This window comes from Pyxicephalus adspersus, chromosome 6 (assembly GCF_032062135.1).
Source record: "Pyxicephalus adspersus chromosome 6, UCB_Pads_2.0, whole genome shotgun sequence".
Classification (NCBI taxonomy): Eukaryota; Metazoa; Chordata; class Amphibia; order Anura; family Pyxicephalidae; genus Pyxicephalus; species Pyxicephalus adspersus.
In genome coordinates, this window is record NC_092863.1 from 14,713,028 (window position 1) to 14,737,591 (window position 24,564).

The 24,564-nt window shown below is 38.5% G+C and overlaps 1 protein-coding gene across 2 annotated transcripts in view; it reads right to left on the bottom strand.

Annotated features, from left to right (window-relative positions):
• Positions 1 to 2,247: 2,247 nt before the first annotated feature.
• SLC4A1 (solute carrier family 4 member 1 (Diego blood group)) overlaps positions 2,248 to 24,564 on the bottom strand; it is a 36,348-nt gene continuing 14,031 nt past the window's right edge. For both annotated transcript variants that reach the window (XM_072414720.1, XM_072414721.1), the window contains 17 exons: positions 21,019 to 21,098; positions 14,832 to 15,012; positions 14,469 to 14,604; positions 12,945 to 13,032; positions 12,750 to 12,816; positions 12,127 to 12,311; positions 11,617 to 11,815; positions 10,954 to 11,154; positions 10,408 to 10,556; positions 9,968 to 10,162; positions 9,439 to 9,606; positions 8,859 to 8,948; positions 8,085 to 8,260; positions 7,588 to 7,829; positions 5,638 to 5,807; positions 5,103 to 5,276; positions 2,248 to 3,833 (listed from right to left, as the gene is read on the bottom strand). In XM_072414720.1, coding sequence (XP_072270821.1) covers positions 3,753 to 3,833; positions 5,103 to 5,276; positions 5,638 to 5,807; positions 7,588 to 7,829; positions 8,085 to 8,260; positions 8,859 to 8,948; positions 9,439 to 9,606; positions 9,968 to 10,162; positions 10,408 to 10,556; positions 10,954 to 11,154; positions 11,617 to 11,815; positions 12,127 to 12,311; positions 12,750 to 12,816; positions 12,945 to 13,032; positions 14,469 to 14,604; positions 14,832 to 15,012; positions 21,019 to 21,098 — 2,582 coding nt within the window. In that variant the 3' untranslated portion in view covers positions 2,248 to 3,752. The remainder of the gene's footprint in view (positions 3,834 to 5,102; positions 5,277 to 5,637; positions 5,808 to 7,587; positions 7,830 to 8,084; positions 8,261 to 8,858; positions 8,949 to 9,438; positions 9,607 to 9,967; positions 10,163 to 10,407; positions 10,557 to 10,953; positions 11,155 to 11,616; positions 11,816 to 12,126; positions 12,312 to 12,749; positions 12,817 to 12,944; positions 13,033 to 14,468; positions 14,605 to 14,831; positions 15,013 to 21,018; positions 21,099 to 24,564) is intronic.

Here is a 24,564-nt window from a genome sequence, read left to right on the forward strand (position 1 = left end):
CAAGGTAGCCTTTAGTATTCTACACCCCCCAAAAAAGTTTAACATTTTGCTTTTAAGCTGATTGATAATTTGTCATGGAACTGGTACTGGCAAGGGCCTGAAAAGGTATAATATCCTGGGTAAAATGATCAGGGACAAAATGCCTCCCAGGGATATTTTAGTAGATGGCCCAATATAGAGAGACATCAGTAGACTGAAGAAGTAGGGTCCAAAGCCCATCCTTTCCAGCACTTGAAATAATTATTTCCACGAAAGACTATTGAATAGTTTCTGTAGGTCCAGGGACAGCAGCATAGGCTCCCTTTTGGGCCCCTGATCACAGTTGAAATGAAGTACCGATATTAGGTCTATAGACCAAGTCGTCTGGTCTGGGGTTTGCCAAAACCCACCTGCTCCGGGTAAATATAAACTCCTAAGAATGAGTTGAGGTTTTTTGTTGTAATTTTCAAATCACAATTTATTAGAAATATTGACCTATAGTTTGCTACATCCATGGTATCCCTTCCCAGCTTTGGTATTACACTAATTTAGGTCGTGTTTGCCACGGGGGGTAGATCGATACCTTCCATTAATGAAAATTTTCAACCAGGTGAGGAGCCAGTTTGGGAAAGTTTTGTTATAGACATTAGAAAATCCACCCCAGAGTACATTTTTTAACACTAGAAAAACAAGAAATCAGCAAATTCCTATAAAACAGTATTTAAAAAAGTCCAAAAATGTAAAACCATTGCCCCTACCTTAAATCGCTGTTCATCCATGAGCACCATAAGCTTGCAGTAGCCCTTCCACCTTTTTAATGGCTGCTTGTACTATACAAGCATTGATCAAACCATTGGCTCATGGGGGACTTCCCATTATAAAATGGTTTATGTATTCAGTAAAGAAAAACATGGAACCGCCTGTGCTTTTTTTGGTCCCTTACGTATGTAAATGTTGAGAAGGATTCTGGTTTTAAATGCAAATAGTATATTTGAATAAAAAAAGACCTTGATTGGGTATGAAGGCCTGAATACAAAGCCTACACATACCTTTACACACCTAGGGGCAAATAGAACAAAGCAGAAATGGAAAATACCTTTAACAGAGAGTCAGGTTTTTTTGTCAAATGACTCCAGGAATCTGGATGCCTGATATGGGGAACTGCATGCTTTTACTTGCTTTAGTTGCTGGTTTCTCAGTACTGCATTACACCGCAGTTCATGGCTGCCGGGAGGCCTGGTCTGACATTGTGTTTGTGCACTGACATCTAGCGGGCGCAGCTTTTCATTACTAACGTTTATGGAGCTAATAAAATACTGGGATGAACTAACTTGGTTGTCTAGACAAACCTTCATTAAATCTGTATTACACTATAAGTTGGCAGACTTTGCTGCCATTAGAGAAGGAAGGAAATTACCAGCCATTGGTGTGAGCATACGCTTTGACATCTTATTTGTGCACATTAGACCTTTGTGTTAATAAACTGGAGAAGTAGGAAGTCTTTGATGGGACTTCGGTAGCATAAGATGACCACCTGGTTGGCTATTTGTTGCCCCCATCACTAGCTGTGGTTTCTCCTTCCAGCTCATATATCTTGTGCTGACTTCAAAGACAATGGGAGCAACCACAGCGAGCTGACGGGGGAGCAAGAATGTACCCACTGAGGAGTGTGCAAATATTTACAGTGGCTGGTACTGCAGGAGACATGAGAAGGTAAGTATATGAGGTCTTCTAGCAGTGATACAAGTGAACGTTCTAATAAAAAAATACCTGGTCATCCATTCTGATAACACTGAATCCTTGTCCCCCAGTTGTCAGTGTCACATATATCTCCTATGGAGACTACAAGTGACCATTATATATGTATAGTCCATCACCACAAATGACATACAACCAAAGTTAAATGCATGTAGAAAAGGTGAAAAAAAATCAACGCAAAAATGCTAAACAAGGATTTAAAGTAAGAATGAGAATTGAAATAAAACAAGTCCAGTTGATAATATGTAAAGTGCTTTGAAAGCCACTTTAAGTAAAGTAAAGCTTTTAAGGGGGCCATACATATACTATTCAAAAGTCCACATGGTCAACAGATGAAGCTCAGTTTTGACCATAAATTTGATCTAATTTTGGTAAATTTTCCACTTGCAAATCCAGAGAAAGTACAACTGATTCCTAAAAACTGATTTTTGTATAATCGGGGAAGTTGTGTCCCCCCCCCACTGCAAAAAAAGTTGTGTCCTTTACCCTTTTATACCACATTGAAAACACTTATACACATTTTAAAAAGTTATTTTATTCTTTGTATAAAATACTATTATCAATTTTTAAAATATTCAGATTAGCCAAGCATGTCATTGCCATATTAACATTTTTTTTCTCAAAAAACGTAAAACAAATAATACAAAAACAAATCAGTTTATTCAAACATGACATTCTTTAAAAACCTAATATTTTCATGACATCCACACTTCATCAGAACTTGTCTATAGCAGAGATTTATCTGATCAAACATCCTGCAATCTGATTGAACAACCCATTTGTTTTTTTATGTAATCGTCAGTGTGATGTAAGATGTATTTATTAAAACAGAATAAAGTTGTATGAAAAAAGAAAATTTTCATTATTTCAAAACAGATAGCAAAGTTGACCATACAAATGATCTCAACTTTTAATTTTTTTGAAGTTTTGACTTCATTGAATTTCCAGTTTAAATCAGTTAAACATGCTCCAGGTGCAACAATACAGTTTGAACAAGTAATAAAAAGGTATAAAAGCCAGCATGTTATAAAGAAGGACTGATCTTTGCGTTCATTGCGGAAGCAGTGGTCTCTCGATAGAGATCTGACACACCCCCTGCTGAGTCAGAGCTAGAGCTATCCAATCAGTATGAAGCATGAGCTACAGCTATAGGTCCAGCCAAGGAGGGGGTGTGTCAGTCCTCTTCAGAGAGATCACAGCTTCCACACTAAGAATAAGCGTCCCTAGCATTTTAGCAAGGGACAGGCCTTATTACTTATGGTATGGCAGAAAACTAGCTGTAAGTCTTTTCATACCTTATTTATGCACCTGATAGAAAAAATAACAATTGGGCTTATTCTATTTCATAATTTGTCCACTGAAAACATAAAAAAACTAGATTGTACACTCAGATTGTAGCTTTTGGTCAGTTTAAGAAAAAAAAAATGGCAATTCTTCTTATCAAATATCTGGGTGGTTCAATCTTTAATTTAATAAATAGGATAAAAATATATAAACATATATTTAAATCCTGAAGTGAAAAATATATTATTTCTATCTAAATATAATATTTTTAAATGAATATTTACAATTTTTTTATTTATTTGTTTTTTTCTTTAAAGCAAAGCATATAAAAATTAGGATTAGAAATAAGCTAAAAAGCTAAGCAGGATAGAATGTTTTTAACTTAAAGTGTTTCTATAGAGTAAAATACACAGAAAAAGAAGAGTTATTTTATCTTGGGAAATATTTTTTTTTTTGGTCTTTTTGGATTAGATTGGAAAGACAGCGATGTGCGCACACAGAAAAAAATAATAAAAATATATAAAATACTTTTTTTTAAATTCAGAAACATAATAGATTGCATTGATTTAAAATGCATAGCTTTGTAATACCATGGTGTGTACAGACATTGAATATAAACTTTTAGCACAATGCCATTTTTTTTTTTTTTTTTTGGTTTTTCATTTTTTTCTAAACCTTATTTTTCCACTGGCAGAGTTACATGTAAAAATTCCAAGATGGCCACGGAGAATTTAAACAGGCATTTGAACTTCATGGTAGACGTCTTGGCCGTCTTCTTCTTCCAGATTGACAGAGGCATCGTCTGAATCCAGCTGAAAGAGAGCAAGATGGAGTATGTTCAGCAAGAAAGGTACCATGATATAGGGCAGTATTTGGTTCTCTTGGTATTACATCCCCTCTGAGTTCAGATATGTTTGGGATAATTAATTATCTGCCATTGTTAGAGTATACAAGCCAACATCATATAATGGTTCAGGATTGACAACATTTGTCAATTAATAGCCAATGATTTTTTAGAAATCTCATGCAGGGTTGCTTGATGACCTATGTTCTCCTATGATAGTCTATCTTCTCCAGGTTTGAATAAATTAGCCCCATTACCCCTTTGCCCATTTACTCACTGATAATTTCCCCTCCATTGCACCCTTGGTGCTCTTTTCCTTTACTGGAGATGGGAGTCATGATCTAGTGTAAGCTCCAGTGTTAATTCGTTCTCTTCCTCAATAGGTGAGGATGTTTGAGGATAGGTATTGGCTGGTTACACTTGAGCATTGCATGGGAGATGGTTATAAGATGCACGCTCCCCCATACCCAATACTTACTAAATGCTCTAAAAGTAAGGATCAAAGGGAAATTATCACTGAACAGATAACATAGCAGATTCTCCCTAGCTCTAATTGACATGTTATTCAAAAACACAAAAGCCTATTTTGATAATGCCAAACTATTGACCTTAGCTTCCTCCTTGGTAAGCGAGACTGGTAAACGAAGCCAATAAGGAGGCAGAACCAAAAAGATGGTTGAGTGTTCTCATTGACTTGAAACTGAGCCCATCAAACTGTGCAACATCTGCATCGCATTGACCATCTCTATAAAGCAGTAAATCTGTAGCTAGCTAAAAACTGGATGAGAGAGATTTGTAGTTGTTACAGATATAGTATGACGTGGCGTACAAAACCAAGAAGACACAGATGAAGACCTTGGCAAGTAACCTCTGGGCCTTTAGTGATATAAATATGGTTTTGTGAATCAATCTTAGTCTAATAAAATCCATACACAGTGGATGGTCATCTAAAAGTGCAGGATTTCCCAATATTAAAATGTTGGGTCCATCTGTACAATGAGTATGTTTTTTTTAATTCAATGTATCTGATATATGACAAAAATGGATATCATATAAATATAATGGACAATGCTTTTGGTTCAGAGTATAATATTACACTGAAATGCAGGGCACCCTGTTCTGCTGACCTCCCTAGCACTCCAATAGTCTTATGATGTTGTATTTTGCCTATGCGCCCAGTACAATTTGTGTCTCCCGTATATCCAAGAAGGTGGTAGGACATTTTAAAGCTACTTACACATTTGAGTTCCAGGCTGGAAAAGATTCTAGGAAGAAGGAATTTGCGTACTGGCACAGTGAGGATGAGGAGGAATGGTAGAGCCAGTGAAGCCGGGGTTAACATTACTGCAAACAGCCCCACCAGGCAGATCAGCTGAATCAGAGTGAAGACGTGCATACGCCAAGTCTTTACCTAGGGAATAGAATACACTATTTTCAATATCTTAACAAATAGTACAAAAAAAGACCTAGCATTAGATATATGTTTTATGTTGTCTGCACCTCAACAGGTCTTTATTGGAAACATTTTTTTACAAGTTATAATAAATTAGCAAAAAGATATTGTAGGAAAAAAAAGACAAACCAATCATAGGGTACATCGGTAGAATAGTGGACTTCCTGAAGGTGTCTAGAATATTAAGTCAATGGGACCATACCTTGGACTTCCTCATGATCCTCTTTACCATTAGAACTTTCACCCCCTTCATGGTGTGTAGCATCACTATTCTTTTTTATTAGCACTGCCTTCCCTATCATTTTCCATAAACTCTTACCCGAGTGACATAGGACTCCTTAGGATGATATTTAGGAGGCTTCAGAGTAAGCAGGATTCGATCAAACAACTGTATTCCATTTAGAGAGGTGACACCCATGTACAGGAAGATACCAAAAAGGACGGCCAATGGGATAAGAGACAAAACTGGTTCCATTAGGATTGAGAGACCTGGAAATAAAATATACAATTGAAATCAAAATTTAAAGACCATTGACAAATATTTATATCAGAGTCACGTACATGTAGAATACATTAGTCAGGTATTGCCAAGTCCTAGAATTTTGGTCCTTTGTCTGCTTTATTAAAAGTATTACGGTGTAAGAATTAGATAGATAGTTGACCATTGTCTTTCTAAAACTGTGAAACTTGACAAAATAATTACATAACGTTGGCACATACTATTCTCCCCCTTTGTTCACATCCCATTGTGTGCCCTTTGTGTTTCTGACCCAGTTTCTACATAGTGTTTCCCTGAAATCTGTAAACCCTCAAGGTGAACTTCAGCTTGTCTCGTTTGATAGTCTTTTTCAGAGGAAAAAGAGCGAGAGGTCACTCTCTAGCTCTAGGCAGAATGTGATTTATGACAGTCAGAAAAGGGCAATGCATGCATTATGATTAAATATACATGGATAGCATCTTGTGCACACATTTAAACCAAACTGCAAGCCACCAGCTCCTCACTCCATCTGTAATTATTAGCCCAATGAAGATAAACATCTCCTTTTCTTTCATTTATTTATAAAAAGCGCTTTCAAAGATTTTACCAAGTTGTACAGAGTTGTATGATGAATAAAATGAACAAAGATAATCAGGATTTATATAGCGCCAACATATTACACAGCGCTGTACATTAAATAGGGGTTACAAATGACAGACAGATACAGACAGTGACACAGGAGGAGGAGAGGACCCTGCCTAAAAGCCTACAATCTAAGAGGTGGGGGAAGTATCACACAATAAGAGGGAGGGATATGGAGTGGTGGGTGAGTAGTGAGGGTATAAGAGACAGAAGAAGATAGGTAAACAAATTTAAAAAGATGGTTTTAGGAGCTATTTTAAATAAACAAAAGTTAGGAGCAAGCCGAATAGGATGTGGAAGACCATTCCAGAGAGTCAGGGTAGCTCTAGAACAGTCTTTGAGCCGTGCGTGTGATGAGGTTATGAGTGAGAAAGTCATTAGTAGGTCATCGATGGAGCGAAGATTGCGGCTATCAGGTCAGAAAGGTAAGTAGTACAGGAACTCTGAAGGGATTTGAAGGCAAAGCACAGGAGATTACCTTCCGTTTGTCAAAATTATAAGTTGATTTTATTAGGCAGATTTAGTTATTTGCAAATTTAATTTCATAAATTAAAATTAATACTCAACCTCAAAGTTTCCTTTAGCCCTTTAGATGATTGATAGACTCACTGATGAATAGGAAGGCTTGGGAGGCTCCAGGGGATGGGGCTAAACTTGTAACTGCAGTGGAAAGGTAGTTGTGGGCCAAGATATTAGAGAGCTCAAATAATAAAATTAGGGTTTATGTTTTTCCATGGTGTCCATTAATCAGCAGATTCCTCCCCAAGGACGAGTTGTTAAGATATCTGCAAATGAGTTTCATAAGTGCTAAGACTACCAAGATTCTTGTCCGATCCTGATAGCTATGCATGCATGATACAAAAGAAGAAGGAATAAGACCTGCTTGTAAGGGGGATTTGTTCTATTATTAACTTGGGCCAAATGATGGCAAGCAATACTTAAAATCTACATAATGTAATTACTGGGATTTCCATGGCCACCAAAGCAAATACCTTACTGTCCAAAAACCAGACATGGTATTGGTGTTAGTTCCAAGCTGGAGTTTATATTGCACTCCCAAAACTTTTCTTCATCCAAGCTGTGCTCACCATTCTATAGAAGGTGAACTGTACCCTTTATTTATGTTTAATTCACATTAGATACACTTACCTACAAGAAGGGCCACCAGAAGTCCACTGACTCTTTGCTCGATAACACGCTCTATCTGAGGCTTTTCTCCTTTAGACATGATGGTGAGAGCATTGGCGTGGCTGACTGTACGCACTGTTGTGGCACTGAGCCAGGGTAATCCGAAGAGGGCACACACACCACCCATTCCCACAATCAGTAGAAGATCCAAGTGAAAGCCTGAACCCTTCACTGTTTTCCTTTCTGGTTTACTGACAATGAGCCTTCAGGACAGAGAAAAATCATGTGTTTTAAATTGGAAATATATTATTTTGCATATTTTTATTGTAAGACTGGGTATAGGCTTCTGAAATTTGTAATTTTGTAACCATAAAAAATCTGTCTGCTACTAAAGTTAAAAATAAAAGTCATTTCCCGCAGAAAGTATTATTTGCTATTACTGTTGAGCTAGAAATACCCATTTGGTACACCCTTCTGATCCTGGCATCACATTTTATGTAGTTGTAGTGGTTTCTTACGTGGTAATCTGGGATTCCATGAAGATAAGGATGAAGACCAGCAAGGCAGGGACTACAGAGGCAAACATCATCCAGATAGGGAAAGGATTTCCAGTGCTGTTTAGTCCCATTGGTGAGATAAACCAATCTCTATCTTGGGGCCGTGAGACACTAAGACCCTTGGGAAGGGACAGTTTCTGAAGACACATGAAATACAGAATATTAGTGTTTGTATCAGATCATGCCGGTGTCGAAAAGACATAAAGTCAAATGTTCCAAATAGCTAGGAACTATTGACCTTATACAGTTTAAGACTTGAACAGTCTGACAGGCTCTTCTCCTGTGCTTGAATAGTTTATAGTGATTTTATAGCACGTTACAAGCTTCTGCTACACTTCAGCTTTACAATAGTAAAATACAAAAGTAACACAATGGGCCTGATTTATTAAAGCTCTCCAAGGCTGGAGAGGATAAATTTTCAACAGTAAAGCTGGGTGATCCAGCAAACCTGGAATTGATATCTCCAAAGTAATTTGCTATTTGCTAGCAAATGCTTTGAATCCTGGACCAGATCCCTTCCAGATTTGCTGGATCACCCAGCTTCACTGATGAAAGTGTATCCTCTCCAGCCTTAGAGCGCTTTAATAAATCAGACCCAATACCTCAATATACTCCATAAAACCATAATGCACTATTTAATGCATGCTCATGCATTCAGATCACTTCATATACATCTTCATTTTCTACTTGGAAAACATGGCATTATATGATCATATAAACTGAAAACAGGCCCACCTTTGTGTAGGTATCCTTAATAAAGAAATCAACTGACACCATGACGAGAATGGCGATAGGGACACCAAAATCTCCAATGATACGACGGAGCTGAAAGGGAAATGTTTTAGTTATTTTGATAATAGATACAACTACAAACCTACTGAAATAAAATCTCCCATTCAAAATTATGTGAAGTCAGCTGACAAATGGTACACAATTTGCTTGTATGGTAAAGTTATTTTAGAAAGTACAATAACATGCTAACACAGTGGAAGAAGGTATCTAACTTTTGACCTTGAAGCTATTGAGAAAGGTAAGGTCAAGGTAGCAGTAACTTGAACAAGATGGTGGCCCTTAGGTTATCTAAACCAGCCTTAAACTTCTGGAGCTCTTGGAATTCCTAAGCATTGCAGGAAAAAACAGTGGTCTAATTTTTTTTCATTATGTAAACTTGAAGAATATTGGTCCCGACATGGACAGCTTATATACTGAATTAGGATAAAATGGTTTTGGTACTCAGCATATAGAAACCAATGGGATACTAGTTTTGGGCTGGCTTTATTGTTTGATTTGGTAATATATTATTGAACATTCTTACCTTGCCAGGGAAAAAGCTACTGTTTTTGAACTGACGCAGGAAATAGGCGATAAAGAAAGCTCCAGACATAAGAACAAGAGAGAGCAAAGCTGTGTTTGGTTGGGGATGGTCCGGTATAAACACAAAGGAGCCATTATATGATTCCTTAAGAGGATGTCTAATGAAGATCTGTAAGAAATGGAAAAACAGTAATTTGATAATTACACCTACTAATATATATTATATTATGGAAAACTCTTATACAAATGGTACAAAAAAGTGAATCATATTTCGTGTACGCTCTTGTAGACCCATCAGGTGGTTGTTAGATTGTTGGTGTTGTGGGTCACATAGGTGGGGTGATCTGGTTGTTCCATGGTTGGTAAGTGTCATGTAGGCATGGTGTTCTGGTGTTAGGTGTCACATAGGTTGTTGGTTGGGGGCTAACACTTGTCAGGTTCAGAAGTAAAGCTGCAACTTCACATGGTTTAGTTCAACTACCAGAACTCAAGGCTTTACTTTCTGGCATCACTGCACCTCTTCAACTCACCTTGGCTACGTTGGCAAATGTCTCATAGATGAAAATGAGGGAGATCAGGAAGGAAAAAATCTCTTGTGTGAATCGGGAGATGAAGCGAACCAGGAAGCTTCCCTCGCAGGCCACAACAATAATGACAATGAGGATAAGCCACAATCCAATCCAGACACGACCCACAATGTATTCAATGCCTTGGCTGTCACAGAACTGATTGAAAAAGGAAGAACAAAAAGAAAGCATTGGTTACAATATTTATTGTTACAGTTCCTCCAACTCTAATTCCTTCAAATAAAATAGTGTTATGTTGTCCTTTTTTTTTTTTTTTTTTTTAAGAAAATGTACAATTTTCAAAGTAATATAGTTTCGTACACATAGGTCTTCCATATATTTTTTATGGCTCCTCATTCAGATTCAGATAAGCCTACAAATCTAGAATAAAGGATGTGACTTACTTTAAAATAGGCTTCCTCAAACACCAGAAGAGGTCCAGAAAAACCTAGAATAAGTAGAGGCTGGGCACCCAGGAGACAGAACACGATACCCTGAATAGCCGTGGATACCATAAGCTCTGGGACACCCATCCATTTCTCTGTCTTCTGAGCTGTAAAGAAGAATAAATGGGTGAACCTAAATGATAAAGTAAATGGTCATTGAAGCCTGTTAAAAGCTCCCATATACTCCACTAAAATGCAATAATAATCCTTAAGGACCGTCCAAAATATCAGCTAACTTTCACGTAGCTTAATTAGGGTTATGTCAAAGAAGGCACGATGGGAACATTGACATGGCTTGTGCAAGAGGGAATAGAGATTAAAGACAAATGAGAAGAGGAAGGGATAAATAAGAGGCTGCCATTTTACTTTTCATCATCATGTGCTACAACCTCTACAGAAATATAATCCCATTGCACATGAGGGGCTTTTAGGAACTTATTATTGCTTCTGGGCTATTCACAGTTCTGTTGACATAATGTCCACCATTAGATATCAGATACATACCCATTAATCCTCCAAAGGTGATGGCAGGGGACAGGGCAGCAAAGTAGATGAAGATGACAGCAGCCAAACACTGTGGGTTCAGAGCATCACGTATGTCACTGAGGTACTTGGGGTAACGTCTTTTAATATCACGAACTAGACCACCAAAAGGTTTTCCTGTTCTCTGCAAGGGGTCTTCAGGGGGCTCCTCTTTGCCTTTATCTGTTAAATAGAAAAGTAGTGATTCTTAATATTAGATTTTGATGTCATTCCAGCAATATACTCCTTACTTTTTCTTGCACAAAGCCAACCAGCTGGAATTTTGAAAAAATAGAAAACACTGAATCCCTACTTTATTTGTTCTTTGTTGGTATATTTGAAGATCTTTAGGAATTAATTTCTTCACAGTATATACAGCTAAGAAGGTCATAAGGATTATGAATACTATTATTGCAACTTCTCTGTATGAATGAGAGGTGAAGAGATTCTGATGTCACTAGAGGGTTTCTTCTCAATGCCATATGAGTTAGGATAGCGCCAAAAGTGGCCTACCTGCTGCCATCTTACCAAGGTGCATCTAATCATGTAGGGTTTCCCCTGATGCATTTTCTTCACAATTAAAAAAGGAAAAGTAGGTTGGACAAGGAAGTAGTAATTATCAGTTTTTCTCTGGGCTCCATGTACCTTTGTGTGCTCCTGGCACAATTTTCACCTCTTGGTATCTCTTTCTAAGCAGGTTCTGCTGAACTGGTACCAGATCCTTCAGTAGCTCTTCATTTGTAGAGTCAGTAGGAGGAAGAACTATGCAACAATCTAAAAAGTCATCTAAAGAGCGCAGAAGATCATCACGGCCACCAGCAACATACATCTCTGTGCGGAACACCTGCAGAGAAGAATATGTTAGAAAAATTAAAGAAGGAATATAGTAAATTGAATGGAAGGTAGCATACTAACAGGAGAATTCGGAAAGGATCATATATACAATAGATCAGCACAATTGTAATATTTATTTTCCATAAATAATGGCTCAAGATTTTTTTTGGATGAGATTTAGGTCTAACATAGGCAACACTGTCAGCCCACTTCAGGGAGCTAGGAGAATACTGTTTCTGGCAGATAATTAGGTATTTTACATTTTATTTTTTTATTTTGTACTTGCAGCATGTAAAAGGTTACATATGGCACACTACTCACTCTTTCAGCCATCATGCTGGATATAGCCCTTCCCACTTCATGGTAGCTGGTGGTAGCATTCTTTGGGCCCAGGAGGATGAACATAAACCTAATAGGAAGAGGAGCTTCGATGACTGAGTCCAGATGGACAGCCTCCTTCAGACGTATAAAAGCCAGTGTGGGGGTCTCCAGAAAACTAGCAGAGCCTGTGATATGGGTAGATGATGAGGATGAGAATGGGATGTTAGGCATGACTTGTCTGGAGGGTCAAGATAAAAAGAAAGAGGAGAAAGGGAAGAATGAAAACCACCTGGATGATGGGAGGTGGAAGGTGATGAAAGAAGAAAGAAAGTGAAGTTAAGTGGAGAGATATAGACAACAATCCTTCCTATCTAAAAAATGTTTTGTGAATTTATATTACTAGCACATTAGTAAATAGTAGTTATAGCTAACAGATTGACCGATAACCTATGGCTACAGAGAAAAAGAGCAGCAGCAGCAAGCTGAAAAGAACTTAATGTTCTTTTATTAATGGGAGAAGTCTTACCATGTATGTTGGAATATTGAATAAAGTTAAAGCATGAAATTTTAGCAAGTTGAAATGTTCGACATGGTGGAAGTGGGCAATAAAGTGATATACTCACCAACAAGGACCACCGAAGCTTCAGCATTTTCTGGTACTCTTTCTGCTAGCTTCCCTTTGATGGGTGACTGCGGAATTAAAAGGAATAGTTTAGGCTAACCAAATAAGAATCTACGAAGCTACTATGTGCAACACCTGTTGAGGACCAAATGTGACTCTCGGGTCACTACAGTAGTACAGTAGTTTCTCTTCCTACCTTTTCTTCAATGGTCTTCATCTCCATCTGGTGTATCAGTGCTTGTCCACTCTCAGGGTCTCCTTTGGAACCATCTTCATCTGGACGACTGTGGATAAAAATTTTTGGCATGACTCTCACATTCTGTAGTGAATACTAATGATAATAAATATTTATAGCACACCTTGGTGAGTCTGGTCTATTTTTATGTATGTTGTATTTAGTATGTCTGCAGCTCTATTGTAGCCTAATGCGTCAGGGTCACTGTATCTCGACATTCGTGGCTCACATGTTAGAAGATGGGATGTTTTGATCAATGCCTGCCATTATTCCGCCCCACTTATAAAATGTAACCAGGGTAGTGCTTGACTTTTCCTTTGTCAGAGGCGGAGTTGGCCATCTTGGGTGCTTCCACAGACGTGGAGCACAACAGGACTTGTAATAACCTATAATGCTACTACCTATAATTACTTCCCATTTATGTGGGAGGCACACATGGACCTTTTTAGTTTGTGCACCCTACATGGACGGTGAAAGTAGATGGGAAATTAATCCCAAATGCTGCCTTAGGATAGTCACCAGCACATCAATACAATCAATTTTTATGGGAGGGTTCTCAAGTACATCAACATTTTGAGTCCTTTTTGCAAGGCACAGTTAAGCAGCGTACACACGTGCAATTTTTGTCGTTGAAAAGGATCTTTCACGATCCTTTCCAACGACAAAGGACTACACGATGCATGAATGGTGCTGTACATGCAGCACCGTTCTGCTCTATGGAGAGGGGAGGGGGAGAGCGATGGAGCGGCACCCTGCTGCGCGCTCCCCCCCTTCCCTTGCATTAGGATCGCTCATCGTTTATCGTTCGTGCATCCGCCAGGACGGATCCACGGACGATGAACGACGCCGACTGTACACACGCCAGATTCTGACTTGACTGAATCTGAATCTGACGTGTGTACGCAGCTTTATTCTAGAAAAGAAGTTTGTGTTTGTCTAGAGGAGGGAACCCTTCATGGCTAAGAAACACTGGCTAATCAGACAACACTTTCAAAAATTTACTACAAAAATGTACTAAACTTACACTTTTATGAGCTGATGACTCCCCAATGAATATGTTTCAATAAATGCACATTGGCGACATAAAAGTATATGGTGTGAGGTGTAGGCTTGCAATTTTTTCTATGAACATATCTTCCCCTTTTTTATAACATTGAATTGACCAATGTCAGGAAAAACTACAGGGACCACCAACATTATTTTCCACCAATGTAAAGGGCATATCTCCCATTGTCAATCAATGTAAGGTGGGGTTCTCTACTGGCCCCCAATATAAGGTAATAAGCCTTTTACGCAGTCCTCAATTGTGCAGGACCACTACACTGTTTTTACCATCTAATTTCTGGTGAAAAAAAGATAAATTAGCCTCAATTTACTTTATTTTCCAGTTGAGTAATCAGTAATTCTTTGAAAGTCAGCATTATACTTTATCATTAAATACATTTGAAGTTTCATCAACCAACTTCCAGTATTTGGGTGTCTTACTTGTGACGCAGAAGTAGGGCTCTCAGTACTTCCTCGCGATTATCAGGGCTCAGATGACCTTCATAAATCAGCTGATCAATGACTTGACTGGAAATTCCAGGAAGAGTTTTTTCAGCCAGGTCTAGAATCACTGTACCTACCAACAAAACATTACAGACTTGTCACATTTATTTTCTTGGATGGGCAAAAAAATTGGCAAAAAATGAGGCACATTGAACCCAGTTTCTAATAATTTCCCATGATTCCATACAACCTGTTCAAAATCACATAATGCCAGCATCATGTCGAATTCTCCATAATACTCTATGATCAATGTAATATCCCTCACTTCACAGCAGTTTTATAGCAATTGCCAAAATGTACCATTTTTCAGTGAACGGCGTAGCTCCAGGAGGCTGCGGAACGTGAGGTAGGACAGTTGAGGTTTTCCCCACTGTTTCAGATCTTTCTGAAAGCCTTCTTCATTCTTCAGCCAACGGGCTGCCTCCACCCAGTGCAAATCATTATTGGGGTCCATGGCTAGCTCCTGCAACTCCACGTATGTCTGATAAAAAAAAGTAAGCAGGAGGTGATCAGGGTAGAGAAGCAAATCAACCATGGGAATAATAATTTATGAATGACACAAAATATGGGCATAATGGGCAAATGTCTCTTGTGCCTTGACACCAAATGACAGCCAATATAAGAATGCTGACTGTCCAGCTTTAAAGATCTGTAACATCACTCTGTGCTCGGTAAAATGATAAGTTGTCTTCTTATGTATTATGTTTTATCTGCTGAATAAACTGGAGATCTGGTTTTGGAGAGATGTATGGCATGTGACCGTTCATGTCAGACAAGACATGTGTGTATAAAGCTTAAGTGGAAGTCCTAAATTTTACAGGCCTTTAAAATGACTTTTAGGATTACTGTAGAATATATCAAAAGTAAAGCTATGTACACATGCCAGATGATTCTCGTCCCTTAATTGTCCCAGGGCTGATATCGGATGAGAATCTGGCATGTGTAGAGCGCTCGCTGTCCGTCATTCCGACAACCGTCCTGGCGGAACCACAGATGACAAACGAGGAACGTTCGTAATGAAAGTGAAGGGGAGAGAACGCAGTAGGGTGCCACTGCCCTGTCCATAGAGTAGAACAGTGCTGTATGTACAGTGCATTCATACATTGTGCAGTCTTTTGTTGGAAAGGATCGTCAAAGGTCCTTTCCAACGACAATTGCTTGTGTGTACCCAGCCTAAGTTTCCTAATTCTGCCCTCTACCACGGCCATTATATATCTCAGCTCAGGTACCACGTTCTCCATTCTGCATGATTAACATTGCAGAATGCATATCTAGGTGGTAACATGTATTCATTCTTTTGTAATATTTCTAGTGATCTAATGTCAAAGTGGGAGCAATTGAGGGAATATCCTACTGATAAAGACCTACACAGAAATAAAAAGCTACAGGCAATTTAACCAGATAGCACCCACTAAACCAGAAATATCTGTTTACTTTAAAAGTGCAAACCAGCTAAAACCAAAACTGTCCCTGTTATTATATAGGCTGCACATGGTGTTCTTCTACTGACATTACATCAGTCTAGGAACACCAAATGCTGGCCATATTTCCAATTCACTCAAGTCATTGAGAATATGCACATAAAGTGCAATCCTACTAAACCTGCTTTTATTTAGATTATAATAAATTTAGAATATAGCATATCTAAATCAAAGAAGAAAAATGTAATATATTGCATCCTGTCAATACCACCTCCTGTTCCAGGGTTACTGACAAATCATTGAACTGTATCTATGGAGGAACAGTGTTATCATTACTGTATGTATAGCGGAGCAGTGTTATTATTACAGTATGTATATATGTATAACGGAGCAGTGTTATCATTACAGGACAAGAAGAGAGGTAGGACCCAAAACACGTCTACCTCCTGTTCACCAATATATCGGTAGAGGGTGTTCTGCACTCCTCCTTAGAGAACTGGTAAGGTTGAAAAAAGTGTCTACAGATGTTCCAAGGATGTTGGACTTGTGGCACAGGCAACAAACACTTTTCTATGCTTGCAGAATATTTACTTAGCCTCAGACATAAAAGCCAATGCAGCCATCACATCGAAGAATTACTATACTGCAATATAATATAATATAACATTTATTAAGCTATACATACTAACTAGGCATTCTGAATACAGGAAAATTGTCATTGATTTCCCCTGTTACCTAAAAGTTGTTTCAGACCAAAAGTTCACTAAATAGGTTATTTTCTGTCTTTAATCTAAAAACATTCAAACCATAAATACTATAAACAAATATACCAAATAAACAGATAAGTGTGGATTTACTATAAATACTTTGCACACGCCAATGTTATATCTGTATACAGACAATATATATAAAAACACCATAAACATCCTTTACACACACATAAACTGTGTATACACAAACACTATTTACCTGTAATCACCGCACACACATCAGCATTCCAAACTTTATGTCCCAGATCTCCTACCCATAAGAGTTGTGAGAGTCAGGAGCTACAGGGGATCTAGTTGTCCCCCTCCATGGAATAAGTGGGGACATTATCAGGCAGAGTGTGCACTTCATTGGTCTCGTATATCTAACAGTTGCTGGTAGGAAAAGGAAGAACGGGGCAGACAAGATTCTGGACAAACCTGAAAATCAAACTTTCTTTACACACGATGATTATGCGGGTCTGGGGACAGGGACAAGATCATTTGCTGTACTGATCAATTATTTCCGCTGGTAACTTTACAAATTGGAGGTTATTGGAGCTAGGAGCAAGGGCAGATATTACAGCATCATACCATTTCTAAAAAAAATTCCATTAGATCCATGGCTTTTATGGCTTGCTCATGGTGGATTTTGCCAACAATAAAAAATTGAAAAAAGCCAATGAAAACATTGCTTATTTTTGGAATAATGCTGGCCATATGCATATCAACCAGCTACAGATCCACCAATAGGCAAGATACAAACTGTTTAATCAGGAGGGGGCGGATACAAGACCAGTCACCTTGAGCAATCAGAGACGGCAGCACTGACTAGTCTTTATTACAGGAAGCTCTTGCTGGAGATTTTTATATTGAAAAAACTGAACAGATTTGAAACAAATCCACAAAGAACTCCAAGGTTCAAGTAAGAATAAACATGGCTCTTATCCATGCCCTTGCTATATAAATTGAATGATTTCAGTGTTTTGCAAATAAGGTCAGTGCTAATAAAAGGTTAAGCTGCTCTGTAGTATGAGATTATATCTCCATTGTGGTTTAGTGTTGTAATAGTGACTTGTTGACCTGACGTGTGTATCTAGCCGGAGGGTGTATTCCACCCGTATATACAGATGGAAGGACCACAGGCAGGATTTTTCCACTCTCAAGCTGATACCTTAAATAAAATGTAAGTGTTCATGGGCTTAATGAAACTGATAGGAGAGACAATTACAAATTAAATTTGCAGTCCTTTCTGTATTTGGTTAGTTTTTTATAGCCTCCCTCTGCCATCTTCATTCCTGCAAAAATAAATATCCTCATTCATTGCCTATTTGACGGGCAATGTTTCATCCCATATGTGATATCTATGATGACTGATCTGTAAAACGGACCACAAATCTATGCATGTGCGGCAAACATTACCTGGATGCCCTGTTGGTATATTTCTCAGGAGCTCTAGTAGCAACATATCATCTGCCAAGATTTTAGGACTGGTAAGTATTTTCTTGTATTATAAAGATGAATTTAAGGCAGATAATGTAGTTTGGAATACAAATTGAATCCATTTAATATTTTATCTGCAAAGCAATACTGCATATATTTCGCAAACTGCTGGCTATTCCTTTCTAGGAGTCTGCAGATAGGAAAAGGAGGGGAGAAACCTTATCAGTGTGCTGCTGATCCTTCATTAACCAATCGGCAGGTCGGTCAGTAACCAGGATGCATGTTATAGTGCAGTGGAGAAAAATGGCCTCAATAATCCAAGGGCCTGTGTTCACATGGAGATGTTTGTTTAATTCGGATGGGTTTTGCAATCTTATACAAGTCTATGATCATGCAAAGCATGCCTAAGGTAGGTATAATGCAGGACAGAAGGTCAACTGCATCTGTCAACGAAACCTTTGACACAAGCACAAAACCCATCAACACTGGTCCTTAGGAAGGTATATATATATATATATATATATATATTTATAGATATTTATATATATATCAGTGTATGTAGCCGTCTGCCTAGAGTTCCGGGTAGAAGTAGCAGTAGAAGTGAGATTTTAGATGCTGTGAAACAATTTAGGACATGACCCTGGTAGGGTGGTGACACAAGTGAAGCAGTTGTGTCTAGTTTTTAACTGATGCGGTTGAGTGACAATACAGGGAAATGTTTCATCTGTAAACACAGCTTGCCATTCCTGCACACACCCCGAGCTATGCTGGAGAGGAGGATCAGAAGATATGGTAGATACAGGAGGAGAAGGGTAAATGGTAACATTATGTAATAGGTCAGTGAACCAGAAGGTCACTCCAGATGACTAGTGAAAGCATGAAATGACTCCATAGTGCAGTAGTTTTTTTTTAGACATGCAGACATCACTATTTGCTGGAATGGACTATTGAATTCTGGTGCTGATGGGTTATTGGGCTTTTTATTGAGCCAATCCAGTAGGGACTAGTCATGGGTGATATATGGAAAGTAGCCATCGCAGAACTGTTTCACAATATACTAGCTGTATGCTGTCTCCGGTCCCCCGAGTCACCCACCAGTATAAGGAAACAGCAAATAACATTAGATCACAATCATATCTACTGATCTGCATTTGTGTTCTGGGTCAGGCACTCAGAAAATTGGAGATGCCACAGGGTCAGCATTAAAGTCAAGCAACTGGCATTTTCAGAAGGTCACCAGTAATGGTGCCCCCATGTTTTGCTAGGTACACATTTAAAGAATAATAAACTAGATGCCAATGAGCAAAATATTGTCCTTATGGCCATAAGCATGAAGACATGAAATCTGAGGGTGTTGCTCGATTCAGTATTTGGTGAAAGTTAAACCCTCTGGGGATTTCTTATTTCCATGTGGACTCCATTGGTGAAGACTATTGGGAAGTTTCCATACCTGCTATAGCTATTTTTGGAGGTTTCCATTATCTTTCTTGATTTTTTATGTGTATTATATTTTGGGGAATAAAACAGTAGAAACCGAAACATGCAAAGTGATCAGGGACACCCAGAACCTTTAGCTAGAGAAGAACATTCTCCATAATTTTAGATGGAGATTTTATTGTTGATCTATGCTACATTGCTCACTCACACCACTAAGCTCCTTCATTAATTTAACTATCACTTTTGGGTGATCTGGACTTTTAAGAAGGCATTTAGATTGAACTGAGAGCTGTGACACCTGTGAAATATGTATAGGTGACATACCTGTAGCTTGACTTTTGAAAATACCAGCATGACTTTTTGTCACACGATTCAGTGTCAAGCTGGTTCCATGATGGATATCATGACAACAGTGACTTTGACAAACACAAAATAAGGATCACTTTAAAAAAAACTTTAACTTTTATCAATGAATGGGGTCCAATTTTTTAGAGTAGGAAGCACAATACATTAACCCATGGTATAATTGCTTCCTATTGTAAAGATATTAGAGACCACCTTGGATTTTGGTACTTATATAACAGCACTTGACCTTCGGATATGATATGGTGGTTTGGATATCTGATTGTTTCACACTTGCTCTAAAATCAACATGACATGACATTGATGAACATCTTTTGCTCCAGAAACTTCCTTGAGAAAACAAGAGCGATTGGGGCAATAAAAAAATAACAACCAATCTATGAGCACCAGAGGATACAGGAAAAAATAAGTAATGTTATCCTAAATCTATTTCAGCCCATCATGTGACCATGCATTTGGTTGTACAATGAATCAACATTCTACTCACAAGTGGTTGGAACTGATCCATAGCGTGATGGAGACTAAAGCTACATACACACCTCCAATGGTTCTCAGGGATGATATCGGGCGTGTGTACAGCACCCCCCCGTCCATCGTCCGAACAACCATCCTGGCAGATTTATGGACAATGGACGACGAACGATCATAATGGAAGAAAAGGGGGAGAGCCGTTTTGTCATTCTTCCCCTCCCCTCTCCATAGAGCAGAATGGCGCTGTATGTACAGCACTTGTTCATGCATGGTGCAGTCTTTTGTCGTTGGAAAGGATCGTGAAAGATCCTTTCCAACGTCAATAATTGCAGCTGTGTATGCAGCTTTAGCTTTAAACTACTGGCGGACTGTAAAGTTTCTAGGTGTTCGGGTGAATATCTACTGGGTGCTCCACTTTACCCCCACAAGCAGAAAACACAAAGGACAGTGTGTAAGACTTTGACAGGAGCATTAGATTGTAAGCTCCTCTAGGCAAGGACTGTTGAAAAAATGGCCTGTGTAATGCTGTAGAACCTGGGTAGGGGTAAAATAAATGTAATTCGGGAATCCAAAAATCATAACATAGCAGACAGAGAAGGAACCTACCTCTTCCACTCCACGTTTGGGTGGGATGAAAGATGGAGTTTCGGGAGGAAATGAAGGGGTAGGGGTCTCTTGGAAAGGACCTACAACAAAAAAGAACAAGAATTAGTCCACATTGGATAAAAAATGCCAAAAAACACTGTATACAGTAGAATGTGAAATATTATGTGCAATGGATTTGATTTAATAAAGACTGGAGAAGATAGACTATCATGGGAGAACCCTAGTGATCCAGCAAACCGGCATGAATTTCTTAAAAATCATTTATTAGTTGCTAATTGTTTTCAATCCTGGATGAGATCCATTCCAAGTTTGCTGGATCACCCAGCTTTTCCCATTTTAGTCTATTGCCACCCGTCTTGGAGAGCTTTTTTAAATTAGGCCCAGCATGAACAGATCTCAGGTTCTTTGGTACTAGAAAGATGAAAGCTACATTCCTTATTCCACCATGCATTAATATATAAAATAAGAATAAAACAAAGGGTCAATTCAATCAGAAATGATTATCCAATTGATGGTTGACCCTGGTAGAGTTGAATCACCCATTACCTTAATTTATCTCAAATGTTGGCCATGCATATTGGTATTTCAGAATAAAATATTGACAACTGAATAGAATATAGGTACAACAACAGTGAGATCTATCCAGTAGGGTTCCCAGCTCTGCTTCCTCCTTACCACCATCAAGGAGTTACCATCTTCCAGGTTCTATTTTCTATGATATAAAATGACCCAAAGAACCACTTTGAGGGCTTTATTGTTGTCTGTGTGTTTTTAGGTAGGTTTGTTCACTCCAATTCTCCTGATCACTAGTCAACCAAAATGAAAATGAGGGCAATTTATCATTTTTTTTTCACAGAACAGGAATAGAGGAGAATCCTTCCTACGGGGACATTAGTTGCTGCCTTCTCCTGAAGTTTGTAAAGTCTGGTCCTGGAATAGTTCTTGTTTAGTTACCATCATCAATAGGTTATTGGTGGATATGATATGGACAGCACACATCAGATAAAATAATAAAGAAAGTTAGCAGATGTAAGTCTAATATGGATTACATTTTTACATCTGTATTCATCCTACTTTGCATTTCTTTGAAAGCAGAAGGTTCAACAGAGATGTGTTTGCATTATTAATGTTACACAGTATTTATATAGCGCAAACATATTACGCAGCACTGTACAAAATCCATGGTCATGTCACTAGCTGTCCCTCAATAGTGCTCACAATCTAATGTCCCTACCTTAGCCGTATGTTAATGTCTTTATGTATGTTAATGTATATTAATCTCTAATACAGTTGAAGATCAATTTTGGGGGGAAGCCAATTAACCTAACTGCATGTTTTTGGAATGTGAGAGGAAACCCACGCAAACACAGGGAGAACCTGCAAACTCCATGCAGATAGTGTCCTGGTCGCAATTCAAACCTGGGACCCAGGGCTGCAAAGGCCAGAGTGCTAACCACTGAGCCACCGTGCTGCTCAGACTATTGCATGCATTTGAGCAGTATTGCATTCAATAACACCCATTTACACAGCTCCATAAAGACTCTGGATTTTGACACTCAAAACAATTGATTGTGATCACCTAAGGTAAAGCTCTATCATCAACTCAGGTATCCCACAATGTAATGTAGCCCATCCACCATGCTGGATCACTAAATGACCAACATGAACAACAGCTATTGTTTTGTAAGGGGGAGGACAGAGGACCTCCTACGGCTCACTGCCCCCTCCTCCCATAGAACAGGCCCTGGCAGCATTCATTTGTAAAACTATACCTTAAGATAATCTCTAATGATCACCTACAGTTACAATTATTGCACGTCTGTACAGGGCTCAATGAAAACTTCCCATATTAAAATGAATCTCTTTAACATTTTAGAGGTCACAGAGTAGAAATACACCAATTATGTAAATTTTAATGAATGACACAATGCTATTTGTAATAGAATATCAAAATGCTGTAACACAAAAGAGCCATTAGGAAAACATCTGACATGGTATGTTTGTGCTATATAATAAAGCTGTTATCTGATTGGCTGTTATGGCCAAATACAGTTTAATTCTAATCATGCTGCAATATTTATCTCCCAGACATTATTTCAATTTCTTCCTTTATTTCCGGTGTTATATGCTACTTACCACCCGCCTTTAGTTTATTTAAGCCATTCTTTTCTTCGCTTACAGGGGATCTGTTTTTATAAAGTCAAGTAACAGTCCGCTAATGAAATTAAACAGAATGCTCCTGACTGTCCAGATTTGTTTTATTATGTCATCCTAATTTCACAATTGTATGGTTACCAAGTGTCCAGGCAGAGAAGTGTTGAGTTCTGAACTGCATTAACTTTACTTGTGGTAAGGTTGTGCCTAAAACTGAAGTTTACTCCACTTATACTTTCCTTTCCTTGGTCCCTCAAAAACATGATATTATTGTATTTTTATTAAAGCTTTTCTGTTTTTATCACATACCTTACTTTAGACCTAGTGACACCATCAGTGGGTCTTTGTGTATGCAATGTAGGCAGATCATGGCTGGTCGGGGGGATGGGAATCAATAGGGTGCTATACAGCTTCCTGCAAACATAACATCACCCTGCCATAGTACTTCCCTAGACACTGAGTTCTGAGTCCAGGAGGTAATCAAATATCAAAAGTGCCTTAATGGGGGTATGTCATTGCAGAGCAGTGGGGTCCCTAGGCAGGCTGCATTTATATATAAGTTGTAAAATGATTTGACAAAGTTCATGAGCATTGTGTTGCAACAAATGCCAACACACAAACTTTACATTTACAGCTATGGTGTGACCTTGTAGCCTAACAGTAAGGCTATGTACACACGTGCAATAATTATCGTTAGAAAACAAAGATCAACGATTATTCCCGATTATTTTGAACGATCATATAGTTCATGATTATGTACATGCTGTAACGATACGATCGTTCAAATATAATCCACCAATAATATACACACGCTAGATACGATTATTTGAACGATGCGGGAAGTGACGTGTACAGGAGAAAGTGTATAACAGAACAATCCACAATCACCGAATGACCGTACACACAATAGATAGCTAACAATTGTCACCCAATCCGATCCGTCGGGATGGTCGTTCGTTTCCAGTGACATTCCTTGTTCATTGGCGTCGTTGTTCACTTTTTTTTGTTAATAATAATCGGACGATCGGTCGTTAGTCATTCGTTTCCAACGATAATTATTGCATGTGTGAACATTGCCTAACGTATAGGGTAGGGACCTTCCCATGGTGATATGGTGCAAAATGTCACAGAGCCCTAGGACATCTCCTGGTAATGAAGGACGTCGCCAGCTAGACAGATAAGTGCATTGTATACAGTAATTATTCATTCTGCCTAAAATATTCATCTAACCTAAGTGTGATATATGGAAGGAACTGCAGTTCTTCAGAACTTCATCATCTGTTTGCACTAGAGACAGCTACTAAAATCTGGTGGTTGAATATAACCACAAACCCATCATTTCTATCCATCCTGATATCTATCTATCCATCCCATACACTATCTATCCACCAT